The sequence below is a fragment of the Macaca nemestrina genome, chromosome 17 (assembly GCF_043159975.1).
Source record: "Macaca nemestrina isolate mMacNem1 chromosome 17, mMacNem.hap1, whole genome shotgun sequence".
In the NCBI taxonomy this organism is placed as follows: Eukaryota; Metazoa; Chordata; class Mammalia; order Primates; family Cercopithecidae; genus Macaca; species Macaca nemestrina.
In genome coordinates, this window is record NC_092141.1 from 68675460 (window position 1) to 68698247 (window position 22788).

General features: G+C 51.3%; 1 protein-coding gene across 7 annotated transcripts in view; it reads right to left on the reverse strand.

The window, feature by feature from the left end:
• Positions 1 to 22788, reverse strand: part of LOC105468836 (dephospho-CoA kinase domain containing) — a 60348-nt gene that overhangs the window by 34570 nt on the left and 2990 nt on the right. For 3 of the 7 annotated variants that reach the window (XM_071083293.1, XM_011719249.3, XM_071083292.1), the window contains exons 2-3: positions 4250 to 4480; positions 3661 to 3864 (exon numbers count right to left, since the gene is read on the reverse strand). In XM_071083293.1, coding sequence (XP_070939394.1) covers positions 3661 to 3864; positions 4250 to 4361 — 316 coding nt within the window. In that variant the 5' untranslated portion in view covers positions 4362 to 4480. Of the gene's footprint in view, positions 1 to 3660; positions 3865 to 4249; positions 4481 to 21245; positions 21382 to 21451; positions 21605 to 22788 lie in introns of those variants that run through there. The other 4 variants (XM_011719252.3, XM_011719260.2, XM_071083291.1 and 1 more) reach the window with 4 other exon arrangements.

Genomic DNA, 22788 nt, shown 5'->3' on the forward strand with positions numbered 1-22788 from the left:
ACCCAAAAGATAGGTTCTCCCCAAAAAGCCGGTTGCAGGCCCAGCTCTGCTGACAAGAGCCAAGGTGGGCTGTCTCTACCAACTCTCCATGAGAGGCTCACATGGGGGCAGTACCAGCAGAAGGAAGCTGCTTCTCCCATCAGAGGCAGACCTACAGCCAGGGTAAGGCCTGGATCTGGAGGCAGAGGGGGCAGTTATGACTAATACTGTATAACACTCCCGCAGGGTAAAAGGCACTGGCTGGACCTCCTACTTTAAGCCAAGGCCAGTCAAGGGAGGCACCCCCACCCACTGTGAATGAGCACATCCCTAGGCTGCTGTGGGCTACACGCTCCTCGTTCTTTTTAGGTCAGTGACCCCTGTGCATGGGTACAAAGCTGGGAGGGCTCCAGGATAGCAAGGAGGGTAACGGACAGGGAAATGCTTCTCTGCCCAGAGACCCCTGGCCTGGCTGGGGCAGGAGACTGCACCCTTGGAGCATCCCACTCCAAACACTTCCAAGCACAGAACCAGACACACATCACACCAATTCCAGGGGTGTCACGGGCAACTGGCACTCAAAGTGATGCAAGGACAATAGGGGTAGGGGGTGGCAATCTCAGCTGCTTGGTTTCCTGTTCCCCAGGACCTGCTGCTCAGTAAGCCCAAGAGAAGCCCACAGTTGAACAAAGGGGTTAAAACCATGGGCTCTGATGATACACTTTGGTTGGTAGTCCCCCGCTTCCCCACCATGTGACCTTGGGCCCCCTTCTGTATAAACCTCATCTGTGTAAATGAGTAAAAAGAATACCTACTTCACAGGATGATAGTAAAGATGAAATGAGCCTTGAATACATGTGAACCACGCAGCACTCTTCACCAGTTCCTCGCTAGGTGCCCCAAAATGATAGTTACTGCTGCAGGGGGAGGCCAGCAGTGCGGTGCGCCCCCCAACTTGGAGCAGAAGCCAAGACAGACCAGATCCTCTCTGGGCCTCTTATCTCCCTTTCCTGCTTAGCTCCCATCACTTTCCTCTCCCCTCGCCGTCCTTTCTCCGGCCCCTCTGGGGAGTACATGGTCAGCTCTTTGGTTCACCAGCAAAGGGCTATTCAGCTGTCACATCCCTCCTGCTTGATAAGCTCTGCAAACCATCCTGACTCTATTAAGACATCCGTCTGCCTACACAGAGAAGTCCCCAACAGCTGGTGATCTTATCTGACGTTTGATTATACCAACTTTGACAGTTGTATTTGTTATACTCATCAGGGAAAAACTGGGACTGTGGAAGCCACAGCTGTCGTCCCCATTTTTCACCTTATCGAGCTGAAAAGGGCTCTCTGGCTTTTATTTAAGTGGTGGTGGTTGGGGAGGCGGGAGGCTGGGTGGATGACACAGTGAAAGAGCTTTGGAGCGGGTGACATTATCCGATGTTTAATTTCAGAAGGGGAGAGCCAGTGCCGCCTGGAAGCCCTGCAGATGCACCGGTAACTGGCCTGGGAGAGAATGCAGAAAGGGCAGGAATGAAAGGCAGACGACTTCACTCTGGGTGGGGGACAGGAAGGATACTGGTGCAGCATAGGAGGCAGCACAAAGAGTCCAGAGGGAGGACTCTCCTTGAGGGAGGCAAGGAGGAGGCCTGTGGCGCAGTGCTGAGAAGGAGCATACACATTGGTTCAGCAGGCAAGATGTGGGAGCCAGCTCCAGCCCGGCCGGGAGGGGGTTGGGGTCAGCATCATGGATGTCTGTTGAGTCATCCCTCATTTGGAGGCAGGTACTGGCCAGAGAGGGATGAGGGTGGGGGAGGTTGCCCACTCAAGGCATGACAGAATAAGGGGCTTGGCCATGGTCACAGTGTAAAAAGCTCCCCCAGCCAGGAACAGTGGCTCAAGCTTATAATCCCAGAACTTTGGGAGGGCGAGGCAGGCAGATCATGAGGTCAGGAGTTTGAGACCAGCCTGGCCAATAGAGTGAAACCCCATCTCTACTAAAAATACAAAAATTAACCAGGTGTGGCGGCGTGTGCCTGTAGTCCCAGCCACTCGGGAGGCTGGGGGCAGAAGAATCGCTTGAACCTGGGAAGGGAGGTTGCAGTGAGCCGAGATCGTGCCACTGCACTCCAGCCTGGGTGACAGAGTGAGACTCCATCTCAAAAAATAAAAATAAAAAAAAAAACCCTCCCCCATACTCTTGTGGAAGTAAAGTCTCAGTGTAATGACTGAGAGTGGGGAGACAGGCAGCCAGGCCTTCAACTCGGAGGACCAGGCTGGAGGCCACATGTGCCAAAGGCTGGCAGGCAAATCTCCAGCAGCCCTAGGCCAGCCTTTTGCCAGTTTCCAAGCCACCACCCTCTATCCTCCCTCCCACTTCTCCTGGTGATTGACCTCATCCTGGAAAGTAAGCATCAGGCCACCCCTGTGCAATGCTGTCCTGAAGAACACGGCTTAGGCCAGGTGCTGTGGCTCATGCCTGTAATCCCAGCACTTTGGGAGGACAAGGTGGGAGGATTGCTTGAGGTCAGGAGTTTGAGACCACTCTGGCCAGCATAGTGAGACCTCATCTCTAAAAATAAAATAAAATAAAATAAAAAAGAACAGGGCTTGAACCGTGGCATATAGCTTGGAAGAAGGTTCTTGCCAACTGGCCCCAGGCCCCTCCTTTTCAAATACTCCCCTCTTTTCCATCTGGGCACTGCCTGGCTGTCCCCACACCTGCACCTAACTCTCTATGGAGCCCAAGCTGCAGAGGATAGTCCCCACACAGCACCCTTTCCCCACCCACCCTGGCCATCTTGGTCCCTCCCCAATTTGCAGTCTACAAACTTGCTTTCCCAGATGGCTCAGCCAGACCCAAACCTGCCCCTGACTGCAGTTTACATGTGTGATAACTGACAGTCACTGACCTGGACCCTCAGTCTTCCTAACATGCTCACGTTGGAATTTTTCTTTTTCTTTTCTTTTCTTTTTTTGAGATGGAGTCTTGCTCTGTTGCCCAGACAGTCTGAGTACAGGGTGCAATCTCGGTTCACTGCAACCTCCACCTCTCAGGTTAAAGCGATTCTCCTGCCTCAACCTCCCAAGTAGCTGGGATTACAGGTGCACACCACCATGCCCAGCTAATTTTTGTATTTTTAGTAGAGACAGGGTTTCACCACATTGGCCAGGCTGGTCTTGAACTCCTGACTGCAAGTGATCTGCCTACCTCAGCCTCCCAAAGTGCTGGGATTACAGGCATGAGCCACTGTGCCCAGCCTCATGTTAGATTATTATCCCCGCTGCACAGATGAAAAAGTGAGCTGAGGGCTAGATCACTCAATGAGGTCACACAGCTAGAAACTGTCAGGGTTGGGATTTGAACTCAGATCTATGGCTCCATTATTCACCAGCTCTTATTACTCCCATCCCTACTGGAAAAACCAACTTACTTCCTGGGCTCATGGCTCGAAAGCCTCATGTGTCTCTTCTCTTTAAACTGTCAGCCTCCTTAAGAGCTGAGGGCACGTGCTTCTTTCCTCTGGGGCTGGCACGGGGCTCTGCGTGGAGGGGGTGCCAGTAAGCAGTATGAACTCATCAGCTGGGATAACCAGCTCCCCTACCCTGGCCAAACTTTCTGCAGAGGAGAAGGGCCCTGGCCCTGGAAGGAGAGGGTGTTGCCCCCAACCCTGCCCCAGGCCCCGGCACTCACCCCGGAGGAAGTACTTGAAGGTCTCCTTCATCATCTCCTTGCGGATCTCAGGGTGGGTGATGGCGTTGAGCAGCTGCCGCCGGTCAGGTTGGTTAAAGATCAGATCCCCCAGGACCTTGCGATTTATGTCGCCGTTCTCCAGCAAGACCTCAGTGCCGAAGGCCTCTACGATGCGCCGGTGGGCAGGGTATCCTGGCTGCACAACTGTGGCAGGAGGAAAAAGCTGGGTCACTCCCTGGAGCCTCAGGGCCAGCCAGAGGACCTCAGTGACCAGGGGCAAAATGATAGGGGAACTTGGGTGCTTCTTTCAGGTGGAGCAAAAGCAAAATGAGGGGAGAGAAAGCAGTGAAGGAAGAGCAGAGTGTACACGATCCCTTGTGCTGGGAATGGGGCAAAGCTGGGGGGTTTCTAAAAAGGGAAAAGTAAATAGAAGAGCAGAGATGGCAAACATGGGGCAGGGACAGAAGTCAGACCAGGGTCGACAGGAGCCTTCCCCTCCTCTGAGACTTATAAAAAGGGAGGTGTGGCAGAAGGCTGGAAGCACGGGGAGCTGCTGTGCATGGACCCCCAACCTGCCCCTCCAACTCACCATGCCGGGCCATGACGTCCACGTCAATCACTGCACAGCCCAGCTGCTGGAACACCTGGATCACTGAGCTCTTGCCTGAGGCAATGCCCCCTGTCAGGCCCACCAGGAACATCTTCCCAGGAAAGATAGCTGTCCGCGAGACTATGGAGCCAGGAGCCACAGAATCACTGGAGAGCAGGGCAAGCGTGGCCGATGGGGGCAGTCCACCAGAGGAGTGCCAGAAGAACCTGCCTGGGAGAGGCCAGAGGCCCTGATCAGTTTGGGCCAATAATTGGGAGAGAGGAGGCAAAGGAAGTAAAAGGAGATAGCTTGGCTGGGCAGGGACATGTCCTGAGCGTGGGGTGCTCTGGAGCCATCTGGAGAGGAGAAACTCTCCAGGAAAGGTCTCCAGTATTCTTTTAAAACACTCACAAAGAAGGCAAATCCCAGCACTTTGGGAGGCCGAGGTGGGTGGATCACCTGAGGTCAGGAGTTTGAGACCAGCCTGGCCAACATGGTGAAACTCCATCTCTACTAAAAATACAAAAATTTACAAAAAAAATTAGCGGCCTGGCGCGGCAGCTCAAGCCTGTAATCCCAGCACTTTGGGAGGCTGAGACGGGTGGATCACGAGGTCAGGAGATCAAGACCATCCTGGCTAACATGGTGAAACCCGGTCTCTACTAAAAAACACAAAAAACTGGCCGGGCGAGGTGGCGGGCGCCTGTAGTCCCAGTTACTCGGGAGGCTGAGGCAGGAGAATGGCATAAACCCAGGAGGCAGAGCTTGCAGTGAGCTGAGATCGGGCCACTGCACTCCAGACTGGGCAACAGAGCGAGACTCTGTCTCAAAAAAAATTATTTTTATTAATAAATTAGCTGGGCATAGTGGCAGGCACCTGTAGTCCCAGCTACTTGGGAGGCTGAGTTAGGAGAATGGTGTGAACCCAGGAGGCGGAGCTTGCAGTGAGCTGAGATTGAGCCACTGCACTCCAGCCTGGGCGACTGAGCGAGACTCCGCCTCAAAAAAACCAAAAAATACAAAAATACAAAACTTAGCTGGGTGTGGTGGCGTGCACCTAGAATTCTAGTTACTCAGAAGGCTGAGGCAAGAGGATCGCTTGAACCTCGGAGGTGGAAGTTGCAGTAAGTTGAGTTCCTGCCACTGCACTCCAGCCTGGGTGACAGAGCCAGATTCCTTCTCAAAAAAAAAAAAAAAAAAAAAAAAAAAAAGGCAAACGAACAGTATCAATTCAGCAATCAAAATGCTGAACAGGCAGGGCAAGTTCGGATGCTGTTAGGCAGCATGCTTTCTGGACAAGGCAGGAACTCGTTGGAGGCCAACTTCCTAGAGGAAGGAGACACCTGTCTCTCTCTGCGATGGACCCATGGCACTCTTCAGATACCCACAGGTCCCCTTGACCTTTACTTTCTAGTCTACGAGACTGAGGCTTAAAGGGAAGAAATGGCCTGCCTGCAGCCATCCACGGAAGTTGCAGGAGAGACCACAAAAGAGTCCAGGTGCTTGGGCCCTCTTTTGCTCCAAAGCCTCCTCCCCACAGAAGGTCCCATGGATCACTTCCCCTTCAATGCCAGCACAAGGACTGCCTGGGTGGCTGGTCTAGATGGAGACGCACAATCCTCTTCTTCAACCAATAAGTGGCCCAGATGGGGAACTGAGCCGCAAGTAGTGGCTCAGCAGCCACTAAGACTGAGGTTTAGAAAAGTACCAGTCTTGCCAAGAAGGAATGTGAGGGAAAGGCCTGGAGGCTGGGCGATGCTGGGGGTGTGACTTTGAGCTGGCGTCGTGGTTTGTGGCTCCCTCAAACCAAGAAGCAGCAGCAAAGCACAAAGGTTGGGGCATGGCTTCTTCACACCCAGCTCCTCCACTCACATGTGCTGCAACCCCAGGCAAGCCGCTTGCCTCCCTGAACCTTAGTTTTCTCATCCATAAAATGAGGTTTTATGGATCATAAGACTGCCTTGGCTGGGCGCGGTGGCTCACGCCTGTAATCCCAGCACTTCAGGAGGCCGAGGCAGGCAGATCACGAGGTCAGGAGATGGAGACCATCCTGGCTAACATGGTGAAATCCTGTCTCTACTAAAAATACAAAAAGTTAACCGGGCATGGTGGCACGCGCCTGTAGTCCCAGCTGCCCGGGAGGCTGACACAGGAGAATCGCTCGAACCCAGGAGGTGGAGGTTGCAGTAAGCTGAGATCATGCCATTGCACTCCAGCCTGGGCAACAGAGCAAGACTCCGTCTCAAAAAAAAAAAAAAAAGAAAGATAGAAAAAAAACCAGGCACAGTGGCTCAAGCCTGTAATCCCAACACTTTGGGAGGCCGAGATGGGCGATCGCTTGAGCTCAGGAGTTTGAGACCAGCCTGGGTAACGTGGTGAAACCTCATTTCTACTAAACATAGAAAAATTAGCTGGGTGTGGTGGCAGGTGCCTGTAATCCCAGCTACTCGAGAGGCTGAGGCAGGAGAACTGCTTGAACCCAGGAGGCAGAGGTTGCAGTAAGCGGAGATCTCGTCCTTGCACTCAAGCCTGGGTGACAGAGCGAGACTCTGTCAAAAAAAAAAAAAAAAGGCTCGGAGTGGTAGCTCAAGTCTATAATCCCAGCACTTTGGGAGGCCAACACGGGCAGATTACCTGAGGTCAGGAGTCTGAGACCAGCCTGGCCAACATGGCGAAACCCCATCTCTACTAAAAATACAAAAATTAGCTGACTGTGGTGGCACGCACCTGAAATCCCAGCTACTTGGGAGGCTGAGGCAGGAGAATCGCTTGAACCTGGGAGGTGGAGGTTGCAGTGAGCCGACATCACTCCCCTGCGCTCCAGCCTGGGTGACAGAGACTCTATCTCAAAAAAAATAAAGACTGCCTCATAGGGTTGTTGTGCAGACTGAATGAGAAAATGCATATGCAGGCCGAGCACGGTGGCTCACGCCTGTAATCTCAGCACTTCGGGAGGCCACAGTGGGTGGATCACCTGAGGTCAGGAGTTCAAGACCAGCCTGGCCAACATGGTGAAACCCCATCTCTACTAAAAATACAAAAATTAGCTGGGCATGGTAGCGGGCGCCTGTAATCCCAGTTACTCAAGAGCCTGAGGCACGAGAATCGCTTGAACCTGGGAGGTGGAGGGTGCAGTGAGCCGAGATCACGCCCCTGCACTCCAGCCTGGGTGACAGAGCGAGACTCTGTCTCAGAGAAAAAAAAAAGAAAAAGAAAATGCATCTGCAGTCCATGGAATGTTGCTTGATAAATGCTAAATGTTCCAAAAATGGAAGTGAGGATAGTGATACAGGGTGAAAAGTAGGAGTTACAGTTCCATTGCAAGGCATAGAAAGAAAAAAAAAAAAAAAGACTTTCATGAAATCATGTCCCTATTCCTCCAACCTCAGACTATCACACCGTAGACTTTTAAAAAGTCATGGTGCATTTTCTGGAGTAAATGAGGTTACCATGTTGTGGACTTTGTTCCCAGGCTGGAAGCAATTAAATCAAAGGGCAGGTCTCTCCCACCCTTCCTTCAGCCTCAAATCACTTCTCCAGGACTGTGAAATCTGTCATAGGACTTTTTTTGTTGCTGTTAAGCAGCAGACTTACTGTCCTAATTACACTTTGCTTGAGCTTACACTGAAATGAGTTTGCCTCCCGTGAGGACGCACCAAATGACAGGGGAGGCAGCTGCTTGGATGTGGCTGAGTTGGTGCTTGGCTTGGGGCAGCAGGGGACCAACCTAGAAATTGAAATCTGCCACTGCTCATTCTCACCCCGGAAAGCCAGAAGTGGAAAGAGGAAACTATCCACCACGGAGTCATCATCCAAATGGACAGACCTAGCTACATTATTCAACTATTTAACAATCATTTCTAGGCCACGCACGGTGCTCACGCCTGTAATCCCAGTGCTTTGGGAGGCTGAGGCAGGAGGATTGCTTGAGACCAGGAGTTCGAGGCCAGCCTGGGCAACATAGCAAGGCTCTCTCTATTAAAAACAATAATTTCGCCGGGCGCGGTGGCTCAAGCCTGTAATCCCAGCACTTTGGGAGGCCGAGGCGGGTGGATCACGAGGTCAGGAGATCGAGACTATCCTGGCTAACATGGTGAAACCCCGTCTCTACTAAAAATACAAAAAACTAGCCGGGCGTGGTGGCGGGCGCCTGTAGTCTCAGCTACTTGGGAGGCTGAGGCGGAAGAATGGCGTGAACCCGGGAGGCGGAGCTTGCAGTGAGCCGAGATCACGCCACTGCACTCCAGCCTGGGAGACACAGCGAGACTCCGTCTCAAAAAAAAAAAAAACAAAAAACAAAAAACAATAATTTCTCCTCAATCTCTCTGAGGCTGGTGATCTCCTTCCGGGTCACAAAAAGGACAGGGTTCAGTTGTAAAAACAAACAAACAAAACAAACAAACAAAATGTCAGCCACTCAGCTGAAGTTTTCAAATAGAAAATCTAGAAAGAACTTTTTTTTTTTTTGAGATGGAATTTCACTCTTGCTGTTGCCCACGGAGTGCAATGGTGCATCTCAGCTCACTGCAACCTCTGCCTCCCGGGTACAAGCGATTCTCCTGCCTCAGACTCCCAAGTAGTTGGGATTACAGGCAGCTGCCACCATGCCCAGTTAGTTTTTCTATTTTTAGTAGAGATGGGGTTTCACCATGTTGGCCATGGCTGGTCTCGAACTCCTGACCTCAGGTGATCCACCCACCTCAGCCTCCCAAAGTACTGGGATTACAAGCGTGAACCACCACATCCAGCCTCAAGAGCCTTTTTTTTTTTTTTTTGAGATGGAGTCTTGCTCTGTTGCCCAGCTTGGAGCACAGCGGCGCAATCTCAGTTCATTGTAAGCTCCGCCTCCCAGGTTCACACCATTCTCCTGCCTCAACCTCCTAACTGGGACTACAGGCACCGCCACCATGCTCGGCAATTTTTTTTGTATTTTTAGTAGAGACAGGGTTTCACCGGGTTAGCCAGGATGGTCTTGATCTCCTGACCTTGTGATCCGCCCGCCTCGGCCTCCCAAAGTGCTGGGATTACAGGCGTGAGCCACCGTGCCCAGCCCGCAAAAGCTTTTTTAATTCGCACCGTACTATTGTCCCTAAAGTAATGACAGTCTGTTTCTCTCCACCAAAGCCCAGTCTGGAGGAATGGGAATGGGACTTCAGACTAGGCCAGGACTAGCGAACAGGCAAGGGCCAGGTTTCCACAGGGCCCTGATCTCTCGTCTCTGCAAGCAAGCGACAGTTACTAGGTCATCCAACCTTGCCAGGTTCAGCTGAAGGAGCTGGAAGACCATCCATCCCCCTGTACACAGATGCCCAGGTCCCTCCTGATACCTATTAAATCTGAATCTCTGGGGATGGAGCTGCCTGGACAGTTCTTTTTTTTTTCTTTTCTTGAGACAAGAGTCTCTCTCTGGTCCCCAGACTGGCGGTGCAATCTGGGCTCACTGCAACCTCTGCCTCTTGGGTTCAAGAGATTGTCCTGCCTCAGCCTCCCGAGTAGCTAGGATTACAGGCATGCGCCACTATGCCTGGCTGACTTTTTTGTATTTTTAATAGAGACGAGGTTTCACCATGTTGGCCTGGCTGGCTCGAACTCCTGACCTCAGGTGATCCGTCTGCCCAGGCAGTTCTGATGTGTAACAGGGCTCAGGATAAATTCTAACTCTTCTTTTACAGCAGTGGAGACTGAGGACCAGAGAAGGGAGGGAACTTCCCACCAACAGCTATTAGCAAAGGCTGGATGGAATTCAGGGCTCCTAACCCCTAGTCTAGACCCCTGCCTTTAAAGTACTCAAGGAATGAAAAATTAATTTACCTTTAGACTAATGAGACAAAGTAAGGAAGATGAATCTGTTTGTAGGCAAATCAATTCAGAGCCAAAGATAAATAATTTCTTGATTATCATACTGTTTTCTTCCTGCAGAATGGGGGGTGAGGGGATGTGTGGACAATGGCCAGAGCACAGATGTAAATTCCAGCCTCCTGGGTTACCTAATGAGTATCTTCCCTTCTCAGTGCCTTGACCGAGCATCTGTGGAAACAGACCAACAGCTGTTTGGCCTCCGTCAGGAAGGCCAAGGGGATGAAGGAGCACACGCCCCGGGAGGCTCCGGGTCCCCAACTTCAAGGGCCTCGACAAGTAACAGCTGTTCCTGTCCAACGAGCCCCTCTGTAGCTCATTCCTTCACTAACCATCCACCGAGCTCCTCTGTGCTCTGCAGGAACGGTGCCAGGGACCTCTTGGATAACCAGAGGAAAATAAAAGTCTTGCCCCTTGGGAAAACTGGAGCGCTAGATAGTACCAGATGAAAACATCTAAGAACAGAGCGCTGACAGGTGAGCAGGAATGGTCACGTGGTGCTGGCCCTGGGCCTGCTGTATGAGTGCCTTCCCACTCACTTGGCTGCGCACAGATCTGCTGGGATCTGCCAGGGAGGAAGCTGCAGCCCACGGTCCTCCCAAAGCTCAGCAAGGAGGAAATGGAGGCTTAGGTACCCAGCGGCCTCCAAGTCCCACCTAGACCTGCCGGCAGCTCCCTTGTCAAGCCCACATGAACAAACGACCACCTTTGATCACCTGTGTTCATGACCCTCTTCCTGCTCTGGTCAAGTCATCATTCTACAGAATCCGATCTGGCTTCCCACATTCCACTGCCGCTTACACAGAGGCAGTACATTCCTCACAGCAAGTGCTAAACCTGGCTATAATCTGAATTTAATGTGAAACTTACAAAAGATACAGACACCCAGGTTCCATCTACCCCAGCCCACTGAATCTGAATCAGTTAGGCCTAGAACCACAGCTAAAATGAAAGGCTGTGGACTGGAAGTGGAAAGTCCTGGGTCCTCGTCTCTGAATTCTGTCACTGCAGGAAGTCTTCTCTCCAGCCTGGCCCAGGGTGGTAAGGACTCCATACAAGAAACAGGTGAGCCCCGGGTGCCTTCCTTCCTCTGAGCCTCAGTCCCCACACTTGTGAGTGAGAGGGGCTGGACTTTCAGCACCAAGAACGGCGCGGCTCCCCGGGGAGGCTGGGAGTCACACTGGTGACTTCTTCCTCCTCTTCAGTGGTTCAGAGCTCTCCTGGGAGCGGTCAATAAATGCTCCCCTGGGGCCGGGCGCAGTGGCCTGTAATCTCAGCACTTTGGGAGGCCAGGGTGGGTGGATCACTTGAGACCAGGAGTTTGAGACCAGCCTGGCCAACATGGCGAAACCCTGTCTCTACTAAAAATACAAAAATTAGCTAGGTGTGGTGGCACACGCCTGTAATCCCAGCTATTCAGGAGGCTGAGGCAGGGGAATCGCTTGAACCCAGGAGGCGGAGGTTGCGGTCAGCTGAGATTGCGCCACTGCACTCCAGCCTGGGCAACAAGAGTGAAACTCCATCTCAAAAAAAAAAAAAAAAAAAGCTCCCCTGGCAAACCAAGGGATGACATTACTGTTGGTGGCTGGGAATCTTCCTCCTCAACACCAAAAGCTGTTCACAGAGCTGGCTTGGCTGGAAGAGGAAGGACAACACCAAGCCACAGTAACAGAGAAGGAGCCGATGCCCTGTGCAGGAGAAATGGAAGCTGGATTCTGGAACCAATCCCAGGTATGGGATTCATCAGCCAAGGAGGAGCCAGAAGGAAAAGCAGGCCTCGGATCCCAGGGAAGCCACACCCTATCCTTTCTTTTCCTCATTCTCCATGTCAGTGAAAGGCAGCAGGGTGCAAAAAAAAAGGGCAAGGAGTTTGGGTTAGAGCTGGTGCCTGCGCCCCAAATCTGCAGTGAAGCTCTAAGGCCTGTGAAATGACGATCAGATTCTATTGTGCTCCATAATGGTGGGCTCTTCTGCATCAGGTGTCTCCAGATTGCCTTTCAGTTTTTACTTCTTGGGCCCAGTAGCCCCGAGAAGAGTAAGTATATTCAGAGAATGGTCTGTCTTAGAATCTCCCCGGCAGTGTTTCTCTTAGGGAAAAATTAATGGGCTAAATAAAGCTCTACTGCTCTGGGAGGTCTGGCCAAGTTCTAATCCCACTAGGCCCATTCTGTTAGCCTAAGCCACCAGCACCTGTGCCCGGACCACTCCAGTAGCCTCATGACCTGGTCCCTGCCTGGCTTCTCCCCAAGGTAGCCAGGGTCATGGTTTAAAGGAGTCATCTGATCATGTCACTCCCATCTGAAACCTTCACTGCCTTCTCCCGCCTCCTCCTGGCCCTTTACAGGGGTCTCCAGGCCCTGTATGACTCCCTCATTCACTCCCTGTCCATGCCTGGTGCCTGTCACACTGATCTTCCTTCTGTCCCTGAACATGCGGGCTCTTTTTGACCCCAAAGGCTCTATGGCGGTGTTCCCTCTGCCAGACTCACCTTAGGGCTAACTCCTCTTCAGTCACCCTGTACTGACTGTGTCAACCAATCAGACACCAGGCACGGGAAGGAGTGGGGGGAGGTGGGAGAGAATGGGGGGAATGGGTAAAACAATATTAACTCACAGTACCAGTAAGTGTGGTGGTGGTAAGTGGGTAAGGGTATCAAGAGCAGTGGTGGGCCGTGCATGGTGGTTCACGCCTGCAATCACAGCACTTTGGGAGGCCAAGGTGGGAGGATCACTGGAGCCCAGAAGTTAGAGGCCAGCCTGGGCAACAAAGCAAGATCTTGTCTCTTAAAATAAAGAAAAAAATTAGCTGGGCATGATGGCATGTGTCTGTAGTCCCAGCTACTCGAGAGGCTGAGGTGGGAGAATTGCTTGAGCCCAGGAGTTGGAGGCTGCAGTAAGCCATGACTGTACCATTGCACTCCAGCCTGGGTGCAGAACAAGACCCTGACTTCAAAAAAAAAAAAAAAAAGAAAGAAAAAGAGTGACAGGCACATCATTGTCTGAGCCAGGACCTGAAGCAAGTCACATCCCCTGGAGCAGCCTCATCCAATCCCCCAACCCAAATGAGGCCCCTGCCATCTCTCATCACTCCATTTACTTTCCCTCCTTTAGACTCGTCATGCTTTGGACTTTTATTTCTGTTCATATGACTTTTTTTTCTCTTCTTTGAGACAGGGTCTCGCTCTGTCACCTTCTTCCTTTGCGAGAGCTCAGGAGTTATGTTGGAGGCAAATTCTGTTGCTTCTCATCTCCCATTCAACAGTCCCACTCCTGCATGTGCCGGGCCAGGACCTGGCTCCCTTGGTTTGCAGCCCCTGTCCTCCTCCCCTTGCCGCCTCTCAGGATTTCACACTGGGCCCGCCTGACCAGCCAGAGAGAACTGCTCTCCTAAGGGGGTGTATCTGTTTTGCACCAATGATCAATATAATCATTCATGAAAATGAGTCATTCCCTGCCTTGGGACCCAATTATTTCTCGAGGAACCAGTAGTTGCAAAAATAAATTGTTTGCCAGTTAACTATTAAGTGCTATTTTTATATACGGCTTCCCCACTCCTAATCTTTCATTATTGGTGAGAGGTTGTTGTTTAAACCTTCAAGTCCAAGTTCTCTTCATGGGTTAGGCCCATTAAGCCACCACCTCCTCCAGGCTGCTAGTTACCTGGAGAGAGCCACAAAGAAAGGAGCTGGCATCTGCCTCCCTCTGCCTCCTCCCTGCTCCCTTTGCCAACACCAAGGGCAGGGAGGGGACAGGTCTCTCTTCACTACTTGAGCACTCTCCAGGCACAAACCGGCACTCCAGCTTTCATGAATGGGCAGGGAGGCTGTTTGGACTGGACTACTTTGTTGCCATGTATGCAAAAAAAGGATCACAGTGACTGCACATTCTCAGAGGGTTCAGAATCAAAGGGACCTTGGTTGGGATTAGCTCTGTCCCTTAACTAGCTGTATGGCTGTAGGCAATTTATTTCCGCATTCTGAGCTTCTCTTTCCTTGAGTATAAAATAGGATTTGCGCTTGAACCTGGGAGGCAGAGGTTGCAGTGAGCTGAGATTGTGCCACTGCACTCCAGCCTGGGTGACAGAGTGAGACTCTGTCTCAAAAAAAAAAAAAAGATTTGTAATGACTACTCATGGGGTCGTGTCAGGAATAAATGAGGTGACATAGGTCACAGTCACCTCATCTTCCCCAACTCACTGTGTGACATGTCACAGCCACTGCAGTCTACTCCATTTGTAGTGTGATGGGTTACTTACGGGTGTATGTGCGCTGTTTGAACCCTGCAGACTGGGCGGTAAGCCAAGGCCATGGTGCCCAGCCGAGAAGCAGGTGTCCCTGAGAACCCAAACATCCTAGGGCATAGCTGGGCACATAGCAAAGAAAACAGTCTCATCACACACACAGGAGGCAAAGAGCCAGAAAATTAGCTTAAAGGCAGCCTGGAGATGGGAGGCGGCACAGATGCCCAGAGCTGTCCTGCTGTCACCGAGGAGTGCCGTGCATTTAAGTCCTAATCCGCTCACCTACTCGCCACGCTGGACTCGTTCGAATCATTCTTTGGTCTCTCGGCTCCCTCCCGATTTGGGGGAATGTTTTTCTATACTATTCTGGGTTTTTCTCATAACACTGTTTCCCTAAAGAGCACCTCCCTCCTTCCACTTGTATAGGCCAAAAGCCTTGGAGTACTCCTGGCCTCTCTCATACCCTTCATCCAACCCGCAGTGCCCAGCCAGCGCTACTTCCCACCTGCACAGCCCACCCAGAAGCCCTCTGGTGCATGAGTGCCACCATCTCGCTGCTGAATCCCTACAGCAGCCTCTGAGCCACTTCCTGCTGCACCTTTGCTCCCCAATAGTCTGTTCCTAACGAAGCAGCTAGTGTGACCCTTTGAAATGCAAGTCGCATCATGTCAGGCCTCTGCTCACAGCCCTCTAACAGTTCCCATCTCCGTGGCTACAAGCCAAGTCCATGGAGAGTCCTACAGGAGCCTCAAGAAAGACGCTGCTATGTCCTCCCAGCATCTCCAACCACTCCCCTCTAGATCACTGCCCTCAGGCCTGTGTCTCAATGTCCCCACAGTCCCAGACAAGGCTCTTCCCCAGAGGACTGCCCCATTCACTCCCCTCTCTGCCCAATCTTCCCCCATCAGAGACTGTCAGGTCCTGTCCCGCTGAACCCAACCCCTGTCTGGAACTGGCTGGAATCCACTTAAAAGCTGTGGCAAGCGGCCGGGCGCGGTGGCTCACACCTGTAATCCCAGCACTTTGGGAGGCTGAGGCGGGCGGATCACCTGAGGTCAGGAGTTTGGGACCAGCCTGGCCAACATAGTGAAATCCTGTCTCTACTAAAAATACAAAAATTAGCCAGGTGTGGCATGTGCCTGTAGTCCCAGCTACTCAGGAGGCTGAGGCAGGAGAATCACTTAAACCCAGGAAGGGGAGGCTGCAGTGAGCAAAGATTGCACCACTGCACTCCAGCCTGGGCAACAGAGCAAGACTCCGTCTCAAAAAAAAAAAAGATACTTGTTGAATTAATACATAAACCATGCAGCAAAATATTCAGCTCATGGGCAAGCTGGAACTCAACAGTAACTTTTGTTTTGTTTTGTTTTGTTTTTTTAGACGGAGTCTCGCTCTGTTACCCAGGCTGGAAGGCAGTGGCGCGATTTCAGCTCACTGTAACCTCTACCTCCTGGGTTCAACCTCTACCTGCCTTAGCCTCCCGAGTAGCTGGGATTACAGGCACCTGCCACCACACCCGGCTAATTTGTTTTGTGTTTTTAGTAGAGACGGGGTTTCACCATGTTGGCCAGGCTGGTTTTGAACTCCTGACCTCAAGTGATCCACTCGCCTCAGCCTCCCAAAGTGCTAGGATTACAGGCGTGAGCCACTGTGCCAGGCAACATCAACTATTTTAAAATAAGAATCACAAAACCTTTCCACATTACTTCCCACCTCCACATTCCTGGACTGACAATATATTGAGCTAAAAGATGAGGAAACTGTGAGAGAGAATGCCTAGGAAGCTGAGTTTCCCAGCAGGCAGGAACTAGAGTGTAAGAGCAGCACTTTCTCAAAGTGAGGAAATGAAAGTTATAGGAAGTTCTGGCCCGGCGCGGTGGCTCACACCTGTAATCCCAGCATTTTGGGAGGCCGAGGAGGATGGATCACAAGGTCAGGAGTTCAAGACCAGTCTGGCCAATATAGTGAAACCCTATCTCTACCAAAAATACAAAAATTAGCCAGGTGTGGTGGTGCGTGCCTGTAGTCCCAGCTACTCGGGAGGCTGAGGCAGGAGAATTGCTTGAACCCAGGAGGTAGAGGTTGCAGTGAGCCGAGGTTGTGCCATTGCATTCCAGCCTGTGTGACAGAGCAAGATTCCGTCTCAAAAAAAAAAGAAAAAGAAAAAGAAGCTCTATGTTTGCCCACAGTAGTGCCAGGTGGCCTACACACAGGAGAATGGGAACACCTAGGGGAAGCATGAAGATTTTCCAAGGGGCACAAAGGCAGAGTTTCAGTGTCATAAATTTCCAACTCAATTCCCACTGGCTCTCCTACCCAGCTCCTCCTTCACACTCACCCATCTCCCATGTTTCAGAGAAAGGCATAATCACCCACCCATGCTAAATCATACTGAGGTGTGTGGTCCCAAACGGTGAAAATCCCCTAGGCACCAGAAAGGGCAATTCAAAAGGTCAGTATTCATGCTAAGAAAGTGACTGCCTACGGTGACTAAGGAAAAATCCTTGCATGAGTCAGGTGGTTTCTAAACCTTGGCCTTCAAGAAAGTTAAAGGAGGACCTAAAAGAACTGGGGACTGAGAGATTAATAATCGGATGTGATTTTTCAGCCCACAATTCAGAAGGTGTTCAAAGAACTGAGTGATATTGCTGAAACAAAACGCCTTCAACTCCTGTGTATTTAATTTACATGAAGAAACTTTTTCAATGGTTACAGCCAAAGGAAAAAAAAGCACTCTGCTCATTCTAGTAAATATACAAATAAACATGGATAGACACGTGAGTTTAAAAAAGCTCCACCCAGCTTATTTTTTTTTTAAGACAGAGTCTCACTCCATTGTCTAGGCTGGAATGCAGTGGTGTGATCACAGCTCAGTGAAGTTTCAACCCTCCTGGGCTCAGGTGATTCTCCCACTTCAGCCTCCCAAGTAGCTGGGACTACAGGCATGCACCAACATGCCCAGCTAATTTTTAAAAATTTTTTGTAGAGATGAGGTTTTGCTGTGTTGCCCTGGCTAGTCTCTCTCTTTATTTTTCTTTCTTTTTTTTTTTTTGAGACGGAGTCTCACCCTGTCGCCCAGGCTGGAATGCAGTGGCGCGATCTCGGCTCACTGCAACCTCTGCCTCCCGGGTTCAAATGATTCTCCTGCCTCAGCCTCCCCAGTAGCTGGGATTACAGGCACACGCCACCACACCCGCCTAACTTTTGTATCTTTAGTAGAGACGGGGCTTCACCATGTTGGTCAGGCTGGTCTTGAACTCCTAAACTTGTGATCCACCCACCTTGGCCTCCCAAAGTGCTGGGATTACAGGTGTGAGCCACCACACCTGGCCCCTGGCTAGTCTCAAACACCTGAGCTGAAGCAATCTGCCTGCCCTGGCCTCCCAAAGTGTTGAGATTACAAGCATGAGCCACCATGCCTGGCCCACTTAGCTTATTAAGAGAAATACTCAAAACTTTGTTTACGTTGTTTTTATCAATTGTGTATTTTATAATTGTGACAACTCAATCAAAAAGAAACATTTAATACTCATAACACAATTTTTAAAAAGTTTAATTTTGTATGTATTTTTGTTGCAGAGAAATAGGATGATAAACCAAAGGCTTTCAGGCATAAAATGTATTATTACATGGTCAGGCACAGTGTCTCATGCATATAATCCCAGCACTTTGGGAAGTCAAGGCAGGAGGATCACTTGAGCCCAGGAGTTCAAGACCAGCCTGGGCAACATAGTGAGACTCTGTCTCTACAAAAAAACTGAAAAAAAAAAAAAAAAATTAGCTGGAATCCCAGCACTCTGGGAGGCTGATGTAGGCAGATCACTTGAGGCCAGGAGTTTGAGACCAGCCTGCCTGGCCAATATGGCGAAAGCCCATCTCTACTAAAAATACAAAAATTAGGCCAGGCGCGGTGGTCACGCCTGTAATCCCAGCACTTTGGCAGTCCAAGGCGGGCGGATCACGAGGTCGGGAGTTTGAGACCTGCCTGGTCAATATGATGAAACCCCATCTCTACTAAAAATACAAAAATTAGCCGGGCATGGTGGTGCATGCCTGTAGTCCCAGCTATTTGGGAGGCTGAGGCAGAAGAATTGCTTGAACCCGGGAGGCGGAGGTTGTAGTGAGCCAAGATTGTGCCACTGCACTCCAGCCTGGGTGACAGAGCAAGACTCTGTCTCAAAGAAAAACAAAACAAAAATTAGCCAGGCGTGGTGGCGTGCACCTGTAATCCCAGCTACTCAGGAGGCTGAGCCTTGAGAAGCATTTGAACCTGGGAGGTAGAGGCTGCAGTGAGCCAAGACTGTACCACTGCACTCCAGCCTGGTGACACAGTGAGACAGACTCTGTCTCAGAAAGAAAGAAAGAACCATAAAACTAGCCAGCCAGCAGCCCTCAGGGGTGTTCTGCCTATGGCGTAGCCATTCTTTATTCCATTACTTATCTAATAATCTTGCTTTCATTTGAAAAAAAAAAAAAATTGGCCGAGCATGGTGGCGAAAACTGCAGTCCCAGCTACTGGGGAAGCTAAGGTGGGAGTATTGCTTGAGCCCAAGAGGTCAAGACTGCAGTGAGCTGTGATCCCGCCACTGCACTCCAGCCTGGGTGACAGATGGAGACCCTGTCTCAAAAAAAACCAAAAACTATTACATTAGAAAAAACTTCTGTGAGGAAACAAAGTGGAAATACGAGTTCAAGAAGGAAAAAGGGCCAAGCATGGTGGCTCACACCTCTAATCCCAGCACTTTTGGAGGCTGAGATGGGATGATCACTTGAGACCAGGAGTCAGCCTGTGCAACATAGCAAGACCTCGTCTCTACTAAAAATAAAAAGAATAATCAGCCATACGTGGTGACAGACACCTGTAGTCTTAGCTACTTTGGCAGCTGAGGTGGGAGGATTGAGCTCAGCAGGTCAAGGTTGCAGTAACTGGTGAATGCCACTGCACTCCAGCTTGAACAACACAGCAAGATCCCATCTCAGAAAAAAAAAAAAAAAAAGGAAAAAAGAAAGATTCGAAATTTCGATGGTTAAATAAAAAGTGGTTCTTTTTTTTTTTTTCAAAAGATGAGGGGAAATCAAATCAAATGGTACGTAGACTTCCCTGCAAGTTTAAATGAGGATTTTAACAGCTTTATTTTAAAATATCAACATTCACAATTAACCAGAAATTTTATCCTCTGTAACCTTCAAAATAAAAATTTGAAAGTTTCAATCTAAAGCTGTCAATTTAAAACTGTGCCAGCAGGTAATTTTCTTTCTATTTTCCGTTTTTTGTTTGTTTTTGAAACAGAGTCTTGTTCTTGTCACCCAGGCTGGAGTGCAGTGGCATGATCTTGGCTCACTGCGACCTCTGCTTCCCGAGTTCAAGTAATTCTCCTGCCTCGACCTCCTGAGTAGCTGGGATTGCAGGCACTTGCCAACACGCCCAGCTAATTTTTTTGTATTTTTAGTAGAGACGGAGTTTCACCATGTTGGCCAGGCTGGTCTCAAACTCCTGACCTCAGGTGATCTGCCTGCCTTGGCCTCCCAAAGTACTGGGATTACCAGGCATGAGCCACCGCGCTCGGCCTCCCAGCAGGTAATTTTCTTTTCTTTCTCTTTTTTTTTTTTTGAGACGGAGTCTCGCTCTGTTGCCCAGGTTGGAGTGCAGTGGCACGATCTCAGCTCACTACAACCTCCGCCTCCTGGGTTCAAGTGATTCTTCTGCCTCAGCCTCCCGAGTAGCTGGGCCTACAGGCATGCACCACCACGTCCGGCTAATTTTTTTGTATTTTTAGTTAGATGGAGTTTTAGTTAGAACTCCTAACCTCAGGTGATCCACCCTCCTCTGTCTCCCAAAGCGCTGGGATTGCAGGCGTGAGCCACCATGCCCGGCCCATCGGGTAATTTTCAAAACAAAGCTAAGCTCGTGGCTTGCCTGCCTTCAGCTATGAGCCCTCTTCTTTTCTCCTTAAGGTACAGGCACCAAGAGAGGCTCCGAGACCCTGTAAAGGTTATTTACCAGCGGGACAGATTCAGACCTTGGTGAAGACAGACAGAAGAGGATTTGGTGGGAATTTAGGGCCCTGTTGAGACAAAAACCACCCGAACCCGCCTGTCCACTTTCTATCCATCCACCAGATCTCTAGCATTTCACCCCTTTCCACAGGCTTATGCCAGCACTGCGCCACACCAACTCAATCTTGATTTATTTAGGTAAAATGAGTACTCTCCCTCCAGCAAAAACAAACACATTTTAGACATAAAACATATTCAAAGGCTTCCATTTCTTCACTTTTAGAATTGAGACTTAATGTCAAAGTTCACTCGGGTAGTTTGAATCATTTTCCCGTAACTCAGGGACAGAGTGAAAAATCTTTGAAAACTCTGTAAGCAAACACCTGAGATGCCAACACCTCCTTTGCGGAGCTGGGGAAGGAAGAGACGGGTGGCCCGACGGCCTCCCTTACTAGTGGGTGGGCGGGAGATCCACGCCGCCCCAGTCCCTGGGGTCTTCACTAAAACCTTAACTGTCCGGCCTCCCGGGGGAGAGGGAAGCGGAGGAGAGAGGTCTGAAAATTGGGGATGATCACTCAGCTCAACAGCAAAGCACTTTACACCCACCCTCTGAGACAGATACCGTAGCTTTATTCCCATTTTTCAGATGAGCAAACTTGGGGTCGGAAAGATACCCCAAAGTTACACAACTGAAGTGGCAGAAGCTAGATTCAAGAATTAATCGGCCCGCAAAGCTCTAAAGGGCAGTGTCTTTGGTCTGATCCTGAGTTTGAATCCACAATCTCCAGCCCTTTCTAGCTGTAAACCTTCCTGAGCGTCCTCAGCCCTAAAACAGAAAATAACACCTTGCTTGGCAGGGTTGCTGTCAAGACAATGGGCCATGGATATAAAAGCGCTTGCTTGCCTTAGTGCTGGCCGCACACGATGCGCTCAAAACATCGTAACTCAGGCTTTCCAAAGAGGCGCCTACGCCCCACTAGGCAGCGAAACTGGGGCGCCCGGGGCTATGGCAGCCCCGCGTAGAAGCCTCGGCCAGGGCCCGCCCCCTCCCCGGGGCCCGGCTGGCTCCCACCGGCCGGCTCCCACCGGCCCGCGCGGCGCGCTACGTACCCAGCACCTCTGACCCGGCCCAGGCCTCCGCCTCTAGCCCAATTTCCGCGGCGCTTACAGGCCAGCTCAGCGGGCGAGGCGGGACCTCGGGGGCGCGGACCGGACGTCCGCCCAGCAGGCGCGACAGGGAGAGGTTGGGCGCGCAGGCGGGCGCGCGGGCGGGCGGGGCCGGCCGAGGGAGGTTGGGAGGGAGGGAGGTTGGGAGGGAGGGAGGTTGGGAGGGAGGGAGGTTGGGAGGGAGGGAGGTTGGGAGGGAGGGAGGTTGGGAGGGAGGGAGGTTGGGAGGGAGGGAGGGCGGGCGAGCGGGGCCGGGAGAGGCGGGGCGGGCGGACGCGGGAGAGGCGGGCGGACGCGGGAGAGGCGGGCGGACGCGGGAGAGGCGGGCGGACGCGGGAGAGGCGGGCGGACGCGGGAGAGGCGGGCGGACGCGGGAGAGGCCCCGGAACGCGGTACAGAGGCCCCGGAACGCGGTACAGAGGTCCCGCAACCCCCGACCTGGAGCCGTAACTTTTCCTTTCCCCGGAGCGGGGAAGGAGAGAGAGGAGAGGGGCAAAACTGCAGGGTCCTAACTTCAGGTATAAAGCTCGGCCACTCAGTACTTATGCAGCCTTGGCAGTGGTGATCATGAGCACTTTGTGGGATTATCTCAGGCCGCACAGCCTGGACAACATGGCCAAATCCCGTCTCTACTATAAATACAAAAATTAGCTGGCCATGGTGGCGGGCACCTGTAATCCCCAGCTACACGGGAGGCTGAGGCAGGAGAATTGCTTGAACCCGGGAGGTGCAGGTTGCAGTGAGCCAAAGAAACAAAAAATCTATAGTTACCTAGTTATGCCTCACATAGAGCAGGAAGTTGGGGGGTTTTTTTGTTTGTTTTTTGAGACAAAGTTTCGCTCTATCGCCCAGGCTGGGTGCAGTGGCGGGATCTTGGCTCACTGCAGCCTCTGCCTCCCAGGTTCAAGTGATTCTCCTGCCACAGCTTCCCGAGTAGCTGGGACTACAGGAGTGTGCCACCACACCCGGCTTTTTTTTTCTTTTTTCTTTTGCTTTTGAGATGGAGTTTTGCTCTTGTTGCCCAGGCTGGAGTGCAATGGCACGATCTTGGCCCACCGCAACCTCTACCTCCCGGGTTCAAGCGATTCTCCCGCCTCAGCCTCCCAAGTAGCTGGAATTACAGGCATGCACCACCATGCCTGGCTAATTTTTGTATTTTTAGTAGAGACGGGGTTTCTCCTTGTTGGTCAGGCTGGTCTCGAACTCCCGACCTCAAGTGATCCGCCCACCTCGGCCTACCAAAGTGCTGGGATTACAGGTGAGCCACCACGCCTGGCCCA